At 37.4% G+C, this 18589-nt stretch overlaps 1 protein-coding gene across 1 annotated transcript in view; it reads left to right on the top strand.

The window, feature by feature from the left end:
- The window catches only part of PTPRD (protein tyrosine phosphatase receptor type D), a gene marked incomplete at its 5' end in the record, with an annotated part of 288177 nt that overhangs the window by 196490 nt on the left and 73098 nt on the right, over positions 1-18589 (top strand). The window contains one exon of the mRNA XM_081317525.1: positions 17546-17669. Within this exon, the coding sequence (XP_081173651.1) occupies positions 17546-17669 (124 nt within the window). The remainder of the gene's footprint in view (positions 1-17545; positions 17670-18589) is intronic.

Genomic DNA, 18589 nt, shown 5'->3' with positions numbered 1-18589 from the left:
GGAAGATTGGGAACAGACAAACGGGCATGTTATGCCAGACAGCAATTTGCAGAGAGGAAGAGGGGAGAAAAGGGACAGGAGGCACCATTCTTCTCCTACTAGGCTGCTGTTTTAGGGTAGGGTAAACCTTAACTGAATGGACAGTTGAACAAGCCCACTTTTCCTGCTGCCCTTTTCTTACATTGAACATTTAATGTCCAATTATTTATAATGAGTTCTCACATGCTTCTGATACAGTCTCAATGCTAAATATGGTCTGAAGCAGATTTTTTTTATGAACTTGTATCATACAAAGCACAGCCTTATGTCAAATATGTTCTAAATATTTGAGAACCCATTGTTTAGAATGGGCATTTTTTGTCAGAAACAGCCATAAATTCAGGTCAATTGCCAAGCACCTAAAACATGATCAAATGACTGTGTCAGAACTTTGAATTTGGGTACCTTTTTGGAGATCCATCATAACTTCAAATGATTACTAAGTGACTGGTCATTAAGCAAGGATTACCTCAGCACGATAATAATACTACTTCAGTATAAATTCTTCATTCTTACTTCATTGGCAGCGGTCTCTGCAAATATGAGCCAGCAGTGTGCTGCAGCTGCCAAAAAAGCCAACGCAGTGCTAGGCTGCATTAACAGAGGGATAGAATCAAGATCACGTGAAGTATTAATACCAGTTTACAATGCCTTGATAAGGCCACACTTGGAATACTGCATCCAGTTTTGGTCACCACAATGTAAAAAAAGATGTTGAGATTCTAGAAAGAGTACAGAGAAGAGCAACAAAGGTGATTAGGGGACTTATAAGGAACGGCTGCTGGAATTGGGTATGTCTAGTTTAATGAAGAGAAGGACGAGTGGGGACATGATAGCAGCGTTCCAATATCTCAGGGGCTGCCACAAAGAAGAGGGAGTCAAGCTATTTTCCAAAGCACCTGAGGGCAGGACAAGAAGCAGCAGATGGAAACTAATCAAGGAGAGAAGCAACCTAGAACTAAGGAGAAACTTCCTGACAGTTAATTAACAATTAACAAACAACCTGCCTCCAGAAGCGGTGAATGCTCCAACACTGGAAGTTTTTAAGAAAAGACTGGACAACCATTTGTCTGAAATGGTATAGGGTTTCCTGCCTCAGCAGGGCTAGTTGACCTTCAAGGTCCCTTCCAACATGATGATGATGATGATGGTGATGATGATGCAAGTCCTGTAGGGATCTTTCTGAATATTTCTGTTTTCTGATTTGGGCTTGATTCTCTTTGTGCTTTCGTTTCAGAGTTACATAAGAATATACCTATGAATATAGGTATGCATACAATTAAACTCAGTGACTCGTTAATATATTCCCCATTTTGTTTTCAAATGGACAAATGGCTTTGTACACGGTAAGATCCTTGTGCATATCTGTATGCAAAGGGTGTAACTTACAGATTCCTTTTTTTCTCGCAAAAGCTCCCATGCGCCTATTACTCCACTATGAAAAGAATAAGTGAGTGTATGAACTGTCCCAGAGAGACTGAAACATAAGGAAAAAGTATGCATTAACCTAGCTGCCAAACTACAGTACATCATTTTAATGGCTCTGCTCATCCAGTTTTGCGCTGTCCATTAAGGCAGTTCTTTGCGTTAACATTTAATATTGGTGAAGGTGAAATCGTGTTCCTGGCTCTGCACCAAGCTGCTGTAACCCTAGTAGATTTACTAAAATTTGTCAGCCTCAATTACTGAATCATCAGATTTGTGATGGATGACATAAATAATTTACTAAGTGAATTAAATTTTGAGGTTTTATTTTGAAATACTAATTAGCCAGCCTAAGCAGCTTAATAACCTAAAGCAGAGTTTTAAATAAGGACATCACCTTCTCCTCAAATCATTTCATGAAACCATTCTATGCAACAGTTATACATACAGCCCTTCCAATCTGTATTCCATGTTCCCATCAGCTATAAAGGAGTCTATTGGTAAAAAATGGGTTTGGATCCAAAGAAGTATGCATACTTCAGGGCATTTTGCCTGCCTCTGTTGCTTTGTATTCTTGAACAGAATAAGGTGAAATGGAATGGAATGAAATGCAACCTCTAGCAGGTAAGGAAAATGGCATAAACTATCCATTTTCACCTGTACAAATTGTATTTTAACCCAAGACATTATCCACAAAAATTCAACAATGCTCCAGTTACTTAAAATATTTTTTTACAAAGTATCCTAAATTAAATCAACTAAAAATAACAATCTAAATAGCTAAAGGCACTTTTAAAGCACATCACAAACACACCAAGTTAAAAAAGCTTCTTTCCCAGGCTGTATTGGGCAGCAAGATGTCATGATTAAAAACAATTAAAGTGACAAGTAAACAAATGTACCATTGTTTTTTTGTTGTTGTTGTTTTTGTAATTATGATATGGAGTACATGAACATGTTGCAGGTTCCTATTCATTTCTAAATGATTTTCTTGCCTGCTATGAAAATAAAGTAAGAGTGAAGGAGTGAGTTTTCTTTTGGGTTTTAATTATACAAGCTTCTCAGTAATGGCTATGCAGTATATCATGTCAGGATGACAGATTGGACCTGCTGTATTACTAAATTCCTGAGGAATGTTGTAGCTGTGTTTTCTATAGTTAGGATATGTACGGCTGCAGTATACGATTTCACTTTAAAAAGAAAAACAATTCTTGATGAATAAGATGCTGCTGTAGAAAATGAAGTATTTTATCCTTAGGTCAGTATCTGAATAATCCTATTACTTAAGCTTCAGTGATGTGGTTCAGTCATAGAGTAAAAGGCCCAAGCTAAGTTCCACCAAATTAGAAAAAAATATTTCTGCAAAACCTTAGGCAGCAAAGTTAGCATAGTAGACAATATTGAATTAGTAAGACCAGGGTTAGGGTCTTAACACATTGTATGTGCTAATCCAGACATGCATATATGCATGTATATATATGGCTTTCTGTACAGTCAGATAAGCAGTATGTCCATTGGGCCAGAAAAGTTAATCATCTCTTTATTTATTTATTTCATATGGGATAACAGAATACAGCATTAAGTTGTTTTATTCATGCTGCTGCTTCTTGCTGGGAAATTCTTGTGAAGTGCAGTAGCCAGAATGTGTAGACCAGGGGTGTCAAACTCAATTTCATTGAGGGCCGCATCAGCATTGCGGTTGCCCTCAAGGGGCCGGGTGGGTATGGCCAGGGTGGGCGTGGCTAGGGTGTGTATGATCTACTGGGTGGGCATGAGTGGGACAGATCTGAGGGTCTCTGGCAGAAGGAGGGTCTCTGGGCCAGGGCCAAGGCAGTGGGGGCTGTTCCCTCACTGTTTCCAGGATGGCTTCGTGGGCCACATGAAACCACTTCGCGGGCTGGATCTGGCCCCCGGGCCTTGTGTTTGACATGTCTGGTGTAGACTATTCAGTTGTGACACATTGCCTGTGGTGCACCATGAGGAGGCTAGTCTACATTGCACCTGTGTCATCCCTATATAAGGTGAAGAAGTCCCAAATAACTTTAGAAAAGAAATATACATCTGGAAATCTACAAGCACTACATTTCACTTCTGTTTAACAGGAACTTGAATCAATAAATTAAATATTAAATTGGCTCTCAATGTTGGTCTCTCCTTCAAACTGTCTTTCTCATCCCAAATCATATATCTAATCGCTCTTCCATAAGTGTTATGCCTAGCTGGCTGGCTGGCTATCTATTCAGTGTTCCTATTCATATTCAAGTTCATATTCAATGTATTTTATACAAACCAAAGAAGTAGTTAATATTTTGACTTACTTGGGCACTACTGTTAACTAGGTTGATATTGTAAAGTGCAAAAACCTAAACTTATCTTAGGTTTTCCCCTTGTATTTTTAAGTGGAAGATTTTGGAAAACTTTCCACTTAGACAGACTGGGAATTATGTAATCAATTTCTGGAGCTGGAATCACAGCCCCCAAGAAAGAATGGGCTTTGAAGGCCTATCCCTAGTATTAGAAAATCCTGATGCCCTGAATTGAAAGGCTAATAGCCTCCCTCCCTCCCTCCCTCCCTCCCTCCCTCCCTTTCTACCTTCCTTCCTTCCTTCCTTCCTTCCTCTGATAACAGCAGTTATCTTCTGCTATTCCTGTCTGCCTCAGTATGCAGCAAAATGCTCACGGCTACATGAGAATAAAAATTTTAGTACCCTGATTTAGGAGTAATTGCATTAATTTCAGAAGGATTCGCCTCTCAGATATGCATAGGATTCTGCTATAAAATTGAGCTAATGTTAATTGGGTTCTTACGTCAGTTCTGGTTGTTATGCTTGAAGCCTCTTACCTGTTGATGAATGGGATGATTGTCTTAGGAGTCCTTTTTGCTTTTCACTTAAGTAAAAGGGAAAATCTAAAAGGGTAAGACAAGGATTTTACATGAAAACGCTTGTATTCTTGTTGAATATAAATGCTAATGTATTCAGATCACTACTATCCTCCCTTTCTGTGAATCTTGTTTTTCCAAATCTTTTGAATAAAAATGCTGAAGAGAGTAGCAAGCATCTTTACCTAAACGCAAGAATTATGAACTGATAAACTTCCTGAAATTTTTAATAGGCCTTAGACTGATGAATACAGGAATAAATACATACTTTTTATTATTGTGTTCGCTGTGGTCACCCTTGCCAGATTTGCAAGCGTGAGAAATACAATCTGCTCTCATAAGTCATCTTTTACTTCGTGATGCTCAAGACTTAACATAGGAGAAAAATGAAATTCTCTTGGCAACCTGCCATGTTAATGTATTAGCATTCAACTATTTAGCATTCATGTTTTGCTAATGAACTATGCAGATCTCAAGCAATTGGCAACTTTCCTGAATAGAAAATAGCTTCTTTATTATGGATTCATCTGAAAGATGAAATTCGCATAGCAATAGCTGACACTAGTAAAAGAGGGTCAAATTATTCATTTTCATTGGTAGTTAATGATTTGCCAGATCCCCACCATCTATTCATTTTGACATTTACTAATGTCCTTATTATTTTGCTCCTTGTATACTATGATATAGAGGATACTCTTCTTCCAAAAAAATACTTGCATTTCAGCAGTGTTGAGTGCTGAATCCATAGTTCGGTTCTCAGCCTCTGACTGCGAAATGCAGGCCAGAGCTCCATTCTCTGGCCTGTGGGCCTGTGGAAGAAGTGAGCTGGCTGGCGGGGTTGTCAGTGCCATCACTGCAAGGTGGGTGGAAAAGACCCCCCTCCCCCCCCCGAAAATAAGACCTGGTGCCTCTTTTTGAAGCAAAAAAAAAAACAACCAGATCTTATTTTTGGAGAAACATGGTATTTTTCTTAAAGCCATTTATTTTATTTTATTTTATTTTTATTACATTTATATCCCGCCCTTCTCCGAAGACTCAGGGCGGCTTACAAGCTTAGCAGTAGCCTTCATTCTATGTATATGCCTGCTTGTTAGGGCTTTCACACACGCCCCAAGCGGCATTATTACAAAGTCAGTTTATTGCCCCCAACAATCTGGGTCCTCATTTTACCTACCTGCCGATAGTTGTTTAAATAAATGCTGTTCCTTACAAATATTCTCTAAATTGCATAAGCCACAACACCAGAAAGAAAAACGTATCATAACACTCTCCACAGTGTAGTAGTTTTTTTCTGTACGTGGAAAGAGTTTTACTTAGTTTGTGACCCCTCTCCCAGGAGCATTCAAGAAACAAGCTTTCTAATCTCACTCTTGTCCTATACTATTAAGTCAAGGACCACAGTGCCTGGCTAGATATGTGCACATAACAAATTATAAATGTTACATTTGGTATACTTTACATCTTGATTTTATTCAAAATTAAGTATAATTTTGGATTAAGTTTCAGATAGCAGTTGATTCCTTTGTAAGGCTGTGATATTAAAATGCAATTAAGTTCTTGGAGCTTAAATAGCTTTTCATTTACACTATTCACGCAATTGGAAAAAGTTCTTTTTATGCTGTTGAGATAAATGATGCCTTCTTATTGATGTTGAGACAGCACAATATTATAAGTAAATTATCCATTTCTCCCAATTGGGAGGTTAGGAGTAGAGTTCTGATTGCAAATACTTCATTGGTTTTCCTTGAGGCATAGAAAATCTTTACCTTGGGAAGTGCTCATAGAGGTATGTTGGCCGGTGCTTAGGACTGCTTTAGAGTAGTCTGATGAACTTAACTATTTGGGGTCTTCCTCAGAAGATAAGGTGGCGTGAGGGATTAAGAATGAGTAAACTGGCAAATGTTAATTTCTAATCTACCAACCTCTCAGACCTAAGCAGTTTTGCTGCTTCCATGTAGAGGGCTGGAACATTCAGATGTACCATATTTCAGGTTTGGGGTCCCTAATAGTAGTATCTCTTTAGATAGAGCCACCATGCGTGCCAATTAAACTGGGAACGATCAGTTGCTGAGTTTTTTTTCTTCTTAAGATTGTACATCTTGCAATCAATTTGTAAGATATGCACTGTTTTTTCTAGAACTATCAAACCTTCCTTGTGTTAATGCCTTCTCTTTTAGCCTGACTGTTCTTATGTCTGGTATAGCACTTACTGACTTTGAAAAATTCTTTGCTCTAGCACAGGGGTCTTCAAACCTGGCAACTTTAAGACTTGTGGACTTCAACTCCCAGAATTCCTCAGCCAGCCCAGTCCACAAGTCTTAAAGTTACCAGGTTTGATGACCCCTGCTCTAGCATCTCAGGCAGATTGATTGACCTTGGTTAAATGACCCTTTTTTTTCTTCTTGATCCCCAGATCTCTATGGCATAAAACACTCTTCAAAAACTTTTATTTGAAAACTACTGAGAAAGTACATGAAGATGAAATTATTCATGAAATAGATAGTTTTGGGTAAACAATGGTGTTGATTTCCTTTATCCTTATTCTTTCACTTCTTTTAGTTCAGACATGTCAAACTCGTGACATCACGCAACATATCGGAGCCTTTTCACCATTGCCGGCAATGGTGTGGGCACAGCTTCCGGATGATGCGTCCGGCCCATGGGCCGGCAGTTTGACACCCCTATTTTAGTTGGCTGGTAGATCTATTATATTTCTCTGCCGTGCTGCTATAATGTACTTTATTTGCTTATGTGGGTTTTTTAGTGTTGCAAATACTTTTTCAAAGAAATTACAGTAGTTCAGTGTGATACAACTAAATTTTCTGAAGAAATCCAATTGCTTATGTTAATGGTAGTTTTATTGAACGTAGGTTTTCAGAATGAATCTACTAGGAATTTTATTTAAGTGTCCTTCATTTAAATCATTAGAGTGCTCATTAAAACTATTATCTCTTGAGTTATTCATCGTTTATCAATTTTTCACATTGTAGAATGTTTCAGCCAATATAATTTTGTTCTTTGTTACAGGCTGATTATTTAGATTGAGGCAATGTAGATTAGTTTTCTCTCCCTAGACGGATCTTTGTTGGAACATGAGGATCCTACCAGCATGGAAGAAAAACAGAAGCAATATTATCAAGGCACGATATCATCATGATTTTGCATAAAGTCAACTTTTACACTCCAAGACAAGCTTTCATATATTTTTAAATAGTTTAAAAGTAACAGGAGCTTCAGAAAATAAATAACCATTTACCACAAAAACTAAGATTCCTGCTAATAATTCCACAGTCCCAGAACCAAAATTTATTATTTTTTATAATAGAATTTGTATTTTTTTGTAAAAGAAACCAGGGTTCTAGTCAGAAAAAGAAAATGGCAAACTTCAAAGCACCCAGAAAAATAGTAATTGCATATAATTTTACCAATGAAAGCAGCATAAAAAGTTATCCAGTGATTTCAACTACTACTGATGCATAGAGACATTATATGGTACAATATATGAGTGCATTTGTCTAGTATCATAACAGATGGGCAATAGTTGAAGTCATTAAAAGAACTCTCTTATTAGAACTCTCTAATATTAGGCAGAATCAAGGTTTTAAAATAACAGGTTAGCTGGCTACACCGGATGTTTAATCTCAGCATTTGATAGTTTGAGGAAACAGTCACTAGAGCAATTTTTCAGTTGTTGGACCAAGGTGCATTGTGTACAGTGTTCTGAAGCCTTCACATGGCCCATGGATAAGACAAGCTCTAGTGAAAAACCAGAAAAAGTTCTAGTGTATCTGACATCAAAGGTTGGCTTGATGAAATGTATATATTGACAAATTTTGAATAGGGTTATCATCAAAACAATAGATTAGACAATATGATTCCATGTGGTTAAAGTTGCATTTAACCATTTAATTTCAAGGAAAGGTGCTGGCAGGGAGAAGATAAATGTGACAAAAGACAAAAAAGTTAAATAAAAAAGATATAAAGTGAATGAGATATTTCCTCATATTATTTTTAATTTAAATTGCTTTTGTGTGATAGACAAACAGACAGAGATACAAAGAAACTAGGCTAGTTGGATACAGTTTTAATTATTATTTCAGGATAGAAAGCCATCTCTTAATTCTTAGTAGAACTGTTTATAGCAGGGTTCTAATGAGGCAAAGTTGAACATCATATCTGGGCTAAATCAATCTTCATAAAGAATTTAGGACAACATCTTGGCACATCTTAGCTTAAGGGTCATTGTAATAATATTGCTTTCTTTTCCATATAAGCTTTCCCAGATTCCTGTCCTGATCAATTAAGGTTGCCTGGTTAACCAGTGGATAGTTTTTGCTTTTGGCCTGTGATGTGAAAGACCATGTCTAGATAGTTAAACATCAATAACATGACCAATTGTCTAATTTGTGTATCCTTGGCCTTTTGATCTTAGATGTACAGTTGCTTTTTCTGTGGTCACTTCAATCATTCAAACATATACAAAATAACAAATACATCAACTCTTTGCACCGAATACAACACTATGGTTAGCATGAAAATAACCACAAAAAATCTGTAAAAATGATGGGATACAAAGAATTGAATTTCATAATTACTGGTAATTTCTCTTCATGACACTACAGTGTTTTAACAATGCTGAAGAATTTTTGTAATAATCTAGAAACCAAATTAGATGCATTTACCCTGCAGTGCCCCTAGCCAAAATCTTTCTAGAATAGTTATTCAGAATTAATTGCCATTCAGCAAAGGCATTCTCAGTATTAATTAAAAACTTCCGATTTGCCACGTGGCCCTTTGTCATGCTTTCTGTTCAACACAGCACTAATCAGTTCCTGTTTTTGAAGATGGAGATAATTAATACTTGTCATTGCATTTTTGTGTAATAAAGGGAAAGACTCCCTTGAGTCAATCGTGACTCCTGAAGACTACGTTCATGTAATTTCCTGCAACAAAAATGGTTTGCCATCGCCTTCTATAGTATAACAACTGTTTAAAATGACAAGACAGCATTGAAAAAGCAGCCAATTTGGTCTTGTGGTTAAGGCACAAGGCTAGAAGCCAAGAGACTGTGAGTTCTAGTCCCAGCTTAGGCATGAAAGACTTTGTGGGGACTCTCTTTCAACCCAGCACACTTCACAGGGTTGCCCAAAAGGTGCTTTTTCAGGAGGCAACTGGACTTTCTTGTTTTTCTTTGAAGATGTTTCACTTCTCAACCAGGAAGCTTCTTCAGCTCTGACTGGATGGTGGGGAATGGAAGGATTTATATTCCTTGCAGACAGCTGGTCATTTGCATTCTTTTAGAGAGTCGTTGGGGCCATTTGGAGGTTTTCTGTGTCCTCAGGATCACTTGTGTAGTGCAGATATGTATGGAGCCTTCTGGCTGCAGGATGTTTTCTGTCCTGTTCCTGTAGTCTGCAATGTTTTCATACTCCCGGACCACTCGAAGGGTGTTCATCCAAAGCGCATAGCTAAATGGGTTCCACCGGTTAGAGATTGCCGGCGGGTGATTCCCGGGGGAGGGCGTTCTCTGTGAGTGCACCCGCCCTTTGGAACAAACTGCCGATGGAGCTTCGGACTGCCCCCGACCTTCGCTCGTTTCACCGGGACTTAAAAACCTGGTTGTCCGAACTGTCTGGCCTGGACTGAGGGATTTTAAATTTTAAAGTATTTAATTAAATCATTAAATTATATTAAATTAATTTTAAAAATTTATTTTTATTGTTATTATGAATTGTGGGCCTGTACTAATTTAATTCCATTTTATTCTCTTTTTGTACTGTTTTAACTGCCCTGTGAACCGCCCTGAGTCCTTCGGGAATAGGGCGGTATATAAATTCAACTAATAAATAAATAAATAATAAATAAATAAATGTCTATGGAGATTCTCAGTCATCCAGGTCATGGTTGTCCCAAAGGAGATTTTCAGGAGGCAACAGGACTTTTATTACTTTTCTTTGAAGATGTTTCGCTTCTCATCCAAGAAGCTTCTTGTGGAGAAAATAGGAGGAAGAAGGAGTATTAGGCATGTTCACTGTCTTGAGATCAGGTTGTTCCATAGGGCAATAATTGTGAAAGACAAGGAACATGTCTTGGGACCCACTAGATGTCTTTGTTTCAATTGCCATGCCTAGAACATCCCCACAAAGTCGTATCTGAATATTTTGAGGTTGCTTTGTTTCAAATTGGCTTTGTTTCAAACTAACATTCATCCTACTATTGACATTGGGTGCAGATAGAAAACTAAATTTATTTCCATCAGACTTTGCTATTCTTCCCCTAAGTATTTATTTTATTCAGCTAAGTAAGTAGCTAAGTAAGATACTCCATTTAAATTTTGCAGATATACAAAATGCATCATTTTGAGTGTTCTTGAATAGAAGATTTATGTCTTTCAGAGGGTATTTTGTTCCAAATTAGCTTGTTATTTTAATTTCTTCACATTTTGGAGATTTGGAAAGTAGATTTGCCAATAAAACAGCAGGGACAAATTTCATACCAGCTGACATTGGCTGTAGCCAAATGGCAGGAGGAGGTGAGTGGTAAGAGAGTAAGCCTTTTAAGCATGTATTCAGTGAGATTCATTCATTTGAGATTCACTTGTACATAAAGAAATATTGTTTGCCTGGAAGATAAGTTTCCTTTGCTGTTTTCAATGAGGTTTTTGAATTTTTGAGTTCTAATTTAATTCTGCCACTCCTGTGCTTATTATTGTCTATGCCTAGTGTGTGCGACCTTTCTTTATTAGGCACTTTGCAAAATGCAAAAACATAAACTGCACGTGCATTCCAGATAACATTGTTATACTGTTGATCTTTGCAAAACAATGTTGTTTTATAACTTGAGCTTCAGACCAACTGTAAATGCAAAATTTTAGCAGTTTCTGTAGGCACTAACTATAAAAACTGTGTTTCACTCCTCCTTCCATTGTTATGCATTTCTTTAAATTAAACTTTCTTGGGCTATGTTTGCATTTTAAGGAAGAGAAAGGGAGAAACAAAGAGCTTGCTACTATTGACAATTCTTCTTTATGCCAGAAAATGTAGAAGCCTACAATAGGAAGAGACCATTGAGAATAACTTCTTGCTCAATACAGGAATCCAAAATAAATAATTCCCAACAGATGGCTGTCTAGCCTCCATTAAGTGTATCCAGCAGAGGAGAGCCTATCACTTCTCTGTATAATTGATTCCATTGTCAAAGTCCTTTTATTATTAGGAAGTTTTTCTGACTTTCAGTTACAATCTGCCTTCTTGTCTCTTGCATCCATTATTTTCTTTCCTACATCTACAATGATTCCAGATTTTGAAATTATTTTTTTTCAGCCACAGTATATCTCTGGCATTGTCAATGGCAATCAAGATCTTCCTTTTTCATAAGAAATATAAGTAAGTTAGTCATCTTCCTTTGCATTTGATTATTTTTCCCTAAGTGGAAAAGTTTGCTTTTTATCTTTTCAATCTGATTTCATTATTTTCAGTCCATTTCTCTTGTTTATCAACATCATTTTGAATTTTATTTCTGACTTTTAAGATGTCATCTATCTCATTCAGTTTTGTATCATCTACAGATTTGATAATCATTCTTACCACTTCTTCATTCAAGTAATTAATAAAAATATTGAAGAGGACAGGGCCTTAGGGCATCTCACTTGAGACCTCACTATTTATCAGGGTTTTTTTTAACAATACAATTTGTGAATCCACTTCATTCACACCCCAGTACATATTTATTGAAAGTATAAGGGGGTTTACAGAATTTTCACAATTTCCTCAGAAGCTACCCAAACAAAAAAATGAGATGATTAGTCTGACAAGATTTATTCCTGACCAAATCATGCTGATTTCTGGCAATTACATTTTTTAAAAAAATATTCACAAATTAATTGTTTTAGAACTACTGTAGAATATATTGATACGTTACGGCCACAACTGAGCCCAAAATTTCTGTTGTTTTGCCTCATTTTACGACTTTTCACCTCAGTTGTTAAGTGAATCATTGCAGTTGATAAGTTAGTAACTCAGTTGTTAAGTGAACCTTCCTTCCCCATTGACTTAGCTTGTCAGAAGGTCGCAAAAGGGTCACATGACCTTGGAAAAAATATCTGTTCATAAATATGAACTAGATGCCAAGCATCTAAATATTGATCACATGATCATGGGGATGCTGCAAAGGTTGTAACTGTTCAAAACAGTCATAAGTCATTTTCTACAGTGCTGTTGTAACTTTGAACATTCACTAAATGAACTGTTGTAAGTCGAGTACACCTCCACTGTACTGTGGAGCTTCTATTCCTCTCCCTCAGTTGGAAGGTAGGGATAATATTTACTTTCTTCCAGTCATCTGGCATGTATTCCATTCTCCAGAATTTATGAAAGATAGTGCACTAAGTTTTAGCCAGATCATTCATGAGTCCCTTCAGATTTAATTCGGCAGATATAGTCATTCAAAGACATTTAGTGATAATCTTTCTTTCAGTGTTAATTTTCAAACTCTATTCTGCTCTTTATAATTGCTTGGTAGAACACAGATGCTCTTGTACGAGAAAAGTCCTGCCTCTTAATATTTTTCCATTTTCATTATTTTCTCTTCCTTTGATTTTGAATTCATTTCAGGACGTTTTGTTCATTTTTAGCATCTTTTACCAATCTTAGGTCATTCTGAACATTACCTTTCCTTACCCTATTCCTATAGTTTCACTTTATATGCTTCCTTGGGAATCTCTCTGTCTTTCCACCCTTCTTTTGGAATTATCACCAAATGTGTTGGTGTAGTCACTTTGGCTCTTTCATCCTCCTTCTTATTATAATAGTTATACTTCTGCTTGTAGTATGGTATTTTAGCATATTAACTTCTCCAAAAGTAGAAACTTTTTCAAATTTTACTCAGTTAGAATACTGCTCCTGAAATAGTTTGAGTATGTTTTTTTTGTTTTGATTAAAGCAGCAACTTGCTGTTCCTGTTGTTTGTTTTTGTGCCCTTTCAACTCTGTGGACATATCTGTAGATATGTAGTTAAATATTCATATTCCCTTTTATACTTTTTAAGATCCTGAAATTTTATTTTACATGATAAAAATTAATAAGTTTCTATTATATAATATGTACTGATTGAAATCACTTAGCATTTCATGGACAGATGAAACCATTTAAAAATTAGATGTGAAATCATAAGATAATGTATGATCTGTGATCTTTGCTATTTGCATATGTTTATACACTGGAGATTAATCCCTTGCGTGTCCTATCACATTTGTACAATAACAAATATTCTGTATTCTAAAAAAACTAGAAACAGGTAGCAGAGGGCATTTTGCTACTATTTTTCACCCTTAAAGTTAAACCAAATATTTGATTCCGTTATTATATGTGGTACAACTAGTTGTAACTGAGGTTTCAAATGGTAATGCAATGTGTTTGATAAGTTCTTAGTTCTACAATGGGTATAGTATATGAGCAAGTGTTTCCTTATGCTTGGCATTATTGAGGCTATCTCCTTGTATGCTTTTGGATTTTTCTTAACTCTTATAAAATTTATCTATGTTCCCTGAAGAGTTTAAATAATATTATTGAAAACATGGGTGATTTAATGACATCAATTAAGGCAGGGATCCCTAACCCCCAGCCAAAAACTGGACCGTGCAAACAAGCAAAGCCCTATCCACGAGATGCAGGCAGCACATAAAACCACACCCCCTCCAGTCTTCGGAAAAACCTCTCTCCACAGAACTGGTCACTGCTGCCCAAAAGGTTGGGGGATGCTGAATTAAGGTTTCTTTCATGGATATTGTGCCAATATATTTTATTGGAATTAGGAAAATGCTGACCTTTAGCCTTAATCAGTGATATAATGCCACTAGATTTTAAATGCAGCCTGTTTCCATTATAATATGGAGATAAATTCATTATTATATTAAAGGCAGAGACAAAGTTTATTGCAGGGTCACTTTTTGTTTACAATAACTGTGTTAGTCAAAATGAGGAAGTGTTGGATGAAAGAATGGTCCAGCAAAATGGGCTTGAACATTCTCCAATTTCAACATTAAAATCTTTTGTTATGTAGGGGGGAAAAACATTTTATTGTTAGGTAGTAAAATTTAAGAGAATAGGAACTACAAGTATTTTAGTTCTTGCTTATCTCTAATTAAACAGTAATATTTTAATACATTTGTTTGCAATAGCGGTCCCATGTATGTGGTCATGTCAAGAACATGATCATAGCACTGATTTGTTTTGTATTGAAGTTCTTCTGTTATTGTTTGTACCAATCCCTCACATATCATCCTGTAATAATAGATTTTTCCTGGGCATGGATATTATTAATTATGAAGCTATATAACACTTGTGTTCCTTAGAATAGGGATCCCCAACCTATGGGCTGTGGCCCACTACTTGGCCGTGGCCTACTGGGCAGGCTGTGGGCAGGCTGGCCAGTATGCACACACACAAACATGCACTGATCCTCACTCGTGCCAGCACCTGTGCACCCATTTGCGCATGCACCTGAGGCTAGCGTGGTGGTTAGCAGCTCTGCGCCTGCGCAAATGGGACTGATAGCATGCATGCTGGTTGTACGGCCCGTTTGTGCAGGTGCATGGGGGTTAGCAGCGGCGGCAGCTAGCACATGCGTAAATGGGGACCACTAACACCATGTCGGTTTCACGGCCCATTTGCACAGGTGTACGGGCTGCCAGCGGCGGCTAACACCTGCATGCCTATGCAAATGGGGCTGCTAGCTAAGTATGGGTGCACGCAGCCCCATTTCTGCAAATGTGTGGGGGCTAGCAGCAGCGACTACCACCTGTGCACATACGCAAATGGGGCCGCTAGCACCGTGCAGGTTGTGTGGCCCATTTGTGCATGCACACAGGGCTAGGAACAGCAGCTAGCGCCTGCACAACTATGCAAATGGGGCCACTAGTGTAGGTGCATGTGGCCTCATTTCTGCATACACGCGCATGCACACGTGCAAATTTCCCAGTGGGCCGCCAGCATGACAAGGTTGGTGACCTCTGCTTTAGAAGACATATTTTTGTCTATGTGTTCACAAAAATATTTGTTGCCTGAATATATTGATGTAATCTAATCAAAGATAATCAGCAACTTACTGTTTTAATTTTTATTGTCTATAATAAGCAAATATCTTAGATTTTCCTTTTGGATGATTAACATTATAATTCTTGTTTACTTAAATTAATTGACAATTATCTTCCAGTAAGTTTATTTAGGATTCTCATAAATATTCTCTATTTACTAAAAACAGCATGCAAATTATTATTACCTCTTTTGTCTCATTAAATTGAAAATCTGTTAAGTGGGAAGGGGAGAGATAAATCATTGAAACCCTTCCCCAGAAAAATAATAGATTTCTATTTTGAATGGGCATTTTTTATACAGGAAAGGGAAGAAGAGAAATGAGAACCAGCCTTTATTATGATGAAGTTCTTACAGATCTTGCATTGTGGTAGAATGTTCCCAAGCATTAAAAAAACCCATATTTTTGTCAAATGAATTTTAGTTATATGTCAACACTATGATCCTGCTATGACAGCAAACTTTACATCCCCTCCCAAAAATCAGCCCTACACCAGATTATGACTTTGAATACTGATTTGGAGGTTGATAGCTGCAAAATCTCAACATGTTCTTTTCACGTATGCTCATGATATGCATTCATACAATATCCAAACGTGAATAATCTGACCCAAGGAGATTCATATGATTGCAATTATTCTTGCATTCCTCAAGCAGATATCTATACTATCTTAGACTGTTATCAAAACCCAGAATATCTGACATGTAATTCTACCTCCAGAATATAAAACTGTATTGTAGAATAAAATGGGTGAAAGCATACCTAACGTAAGTTAAAAGGAAAACCCATTCACATTAAGATCACATACTCCCAGAATAGAAGTACTGTACACACACAAAAAGAGTGGAGAGAAAAAAAATCAACAAACGTAAGAAACATACAATGTGAGCCAGAAACCCAAGGCTATCAAATTTATGTGAACTCTTTTGTATCTATTTGAAATAAATGCTATAAGGCAAAGTGCAGAAATCGGCTCCTAATATATTAAAGAGGGGCAACAACGCAAAACTGCAGACACAGAAATTGGTGGAAGAACCTAGATATAATTCAAGACAGTAAGGTGGTTGTTTTTTTCCCCCCAATTCCATACTCGGTATAAAGAATAAATGGAACATTATGAATTTTGTTGGACTCAGAGACATTCTACTGCAGGAGTCCCAATCCCCAGGCTGTAGACCACTATTGGTCCACAGCCCTCCAAGAACAGGGCCGCACAAGCAACGCATGAAACCACCACCACCCCGGAACCAGTCCCTGGTGCCCAAAAGGTTGGAGGTCGCTGTTTTACTGGATTATATTTTAGGTAGAGAGAGCAAAACTAAACTAATGTAGCAGTAGGTTAGGTTGGGTTGGGTTGAATTGGATTGGGTTGGGTTGGGTTGGGTTGGGTTGCTTTGGATTAGACTAGGTTAGGTTAAGTTAGGTTACAGGTTACATTAGGTTAGGTTAGGTTAACATAGTGCATTTTTTTATATATCAAAGTTCTTTTCAATATTCTTATATTAGCCCAGTGGAAAACATAGTATCCAAATTTACTTGCCTAAGCAAATGCATTCCACATGTCTTTTATGCTAGCTGTTTTTACATAAGAATTACTTTTCTTAAACTGGAACCTGCTGTTTTGAATGGAATTACCTCAGCATTGACAAAACCTTCCAAAACAGCATGTCTTCTATAGCAACATTTCTGGTAGTATAAACATTTGTTCTTTCTTGCATATTTGAACAAGCAAGAAGGAACTACCTCTGTTTTCTGGGATTTTTTTTCTTTTTGTTATATAAAACTTGAAGTGGAATCTTATTATGGCTAAATCAGCACTAAACTTTCATTATTCTCTGCATATATTATTTTTTTCTCATTTTTCCTTTATAAACACACACACCTCAAAATTTCTAAAATAAGCATCTCTTACACTGTTTATCTCGTTTCGTATGAGATCAGCCCAACTCTGTGCAAGATTAATGATTAAATGTCAGTAATGACTAATTATTATGGAATTAGATTCATATGCTCTTTTAAGCTATACAATACAAGGAAATCTGTTATGAAACATTTTTAAAAAAATATATATTAATGACATTTCCTTTTTTCCCATTTCTTTGCTTCAAGTCAATTGATCCAGGTCAACAATTCACATGGGAACACTCTAACCTGGAAGTAAATAAACCAAAGAACAGATATGCAAATGTCATTGCTTATGACCATTCTCGAGTTCTCCTATCAGCAATAGAAGGTAAGACTTTTTTTAGAAATTACCGTAGAAACAAAAATACAGTGATAAAATAACGTACAAAACAAAAGTCATAAAATAAAATAAAAAGGAGAAAGAAATCTGGGATATAAATTAGGGCATTATGTTCTATCTCATATGTCCTTTCAGTTTGAACCATCACAAATTTGAACCATCCAAATTTGAGACAGCACTTCAACTCAGAAAATCAAGGCAATATGCATTGAAGGGATCTGAGTCACGCAGGTGCTGTTATGAAATAGAATTCGCTCTATACACGAACAGTACATCTCCAGGTCTATTCCTCGTCCAGGTCATGCAATTCCTCCTGAGAGGGATGGATTTGTGTAATCATCTTCAGGGCCGTGTGAGGCATTTGTTCAACACCTGACAGGCAAAGTTGCTTGGAGTCATTCTTAGTTTGAGACAGGTCTTGTGTGATGCCTGGGGAGGGGTCTTGTCCAATTACCTGAAACAGTTTGATCCTGTTGGCCCTGATGAAGTAGAGAGGGTCATCAGTGCTACTACCTGCCAGTTAGTTCTTTGTCCTTCTTGGTAGGTGAAAACCCCCAGGATGGTGACTAGCACGTGGGTTCAAGCTGTTGTGATTCAGGGTCAGCCTGTGGGTTCGGCAGTTGGGTCGGATGACTCAGAGGAGGAGGAGGGGGGTGTTGAAGAGCTTGATGAGGGGGTTGAAGATCTTGCTGATGAGAGCCCTCAGCCAGGCCCCTCCCATCTGGTCACGATGCAGACCCAGCTGTGTGAGCCTGACAGCGTGGATGAAGATGACCCACAGCTGGCCCTGTTCAAGGACGCCCGACGCAGGAGGCAGTCAATCAGGAGTAAACAGAGGAAGGCAATGGGGCACCTCGGAAGGAGGCAGAGAGAAGCCACGCCCTGAACTGTATAAAAGGGGAATGCGT

This window comes from Vipera berus (assembly GCF_964194415.1).
Source record: "Vipera berus genome assembly, chromosome: 2".
Lineage (NCBI taxonomy): Eukaryota > Metazoa > Chordata > Lepidosauria > Squamata > Viperidae > Vipera > Vipera berus.
The sequence above is the reverse complement of the archived record's forward strand: the minus strand, read 5'-3'. Positions and strand labels throughout refer to the sequence as shown.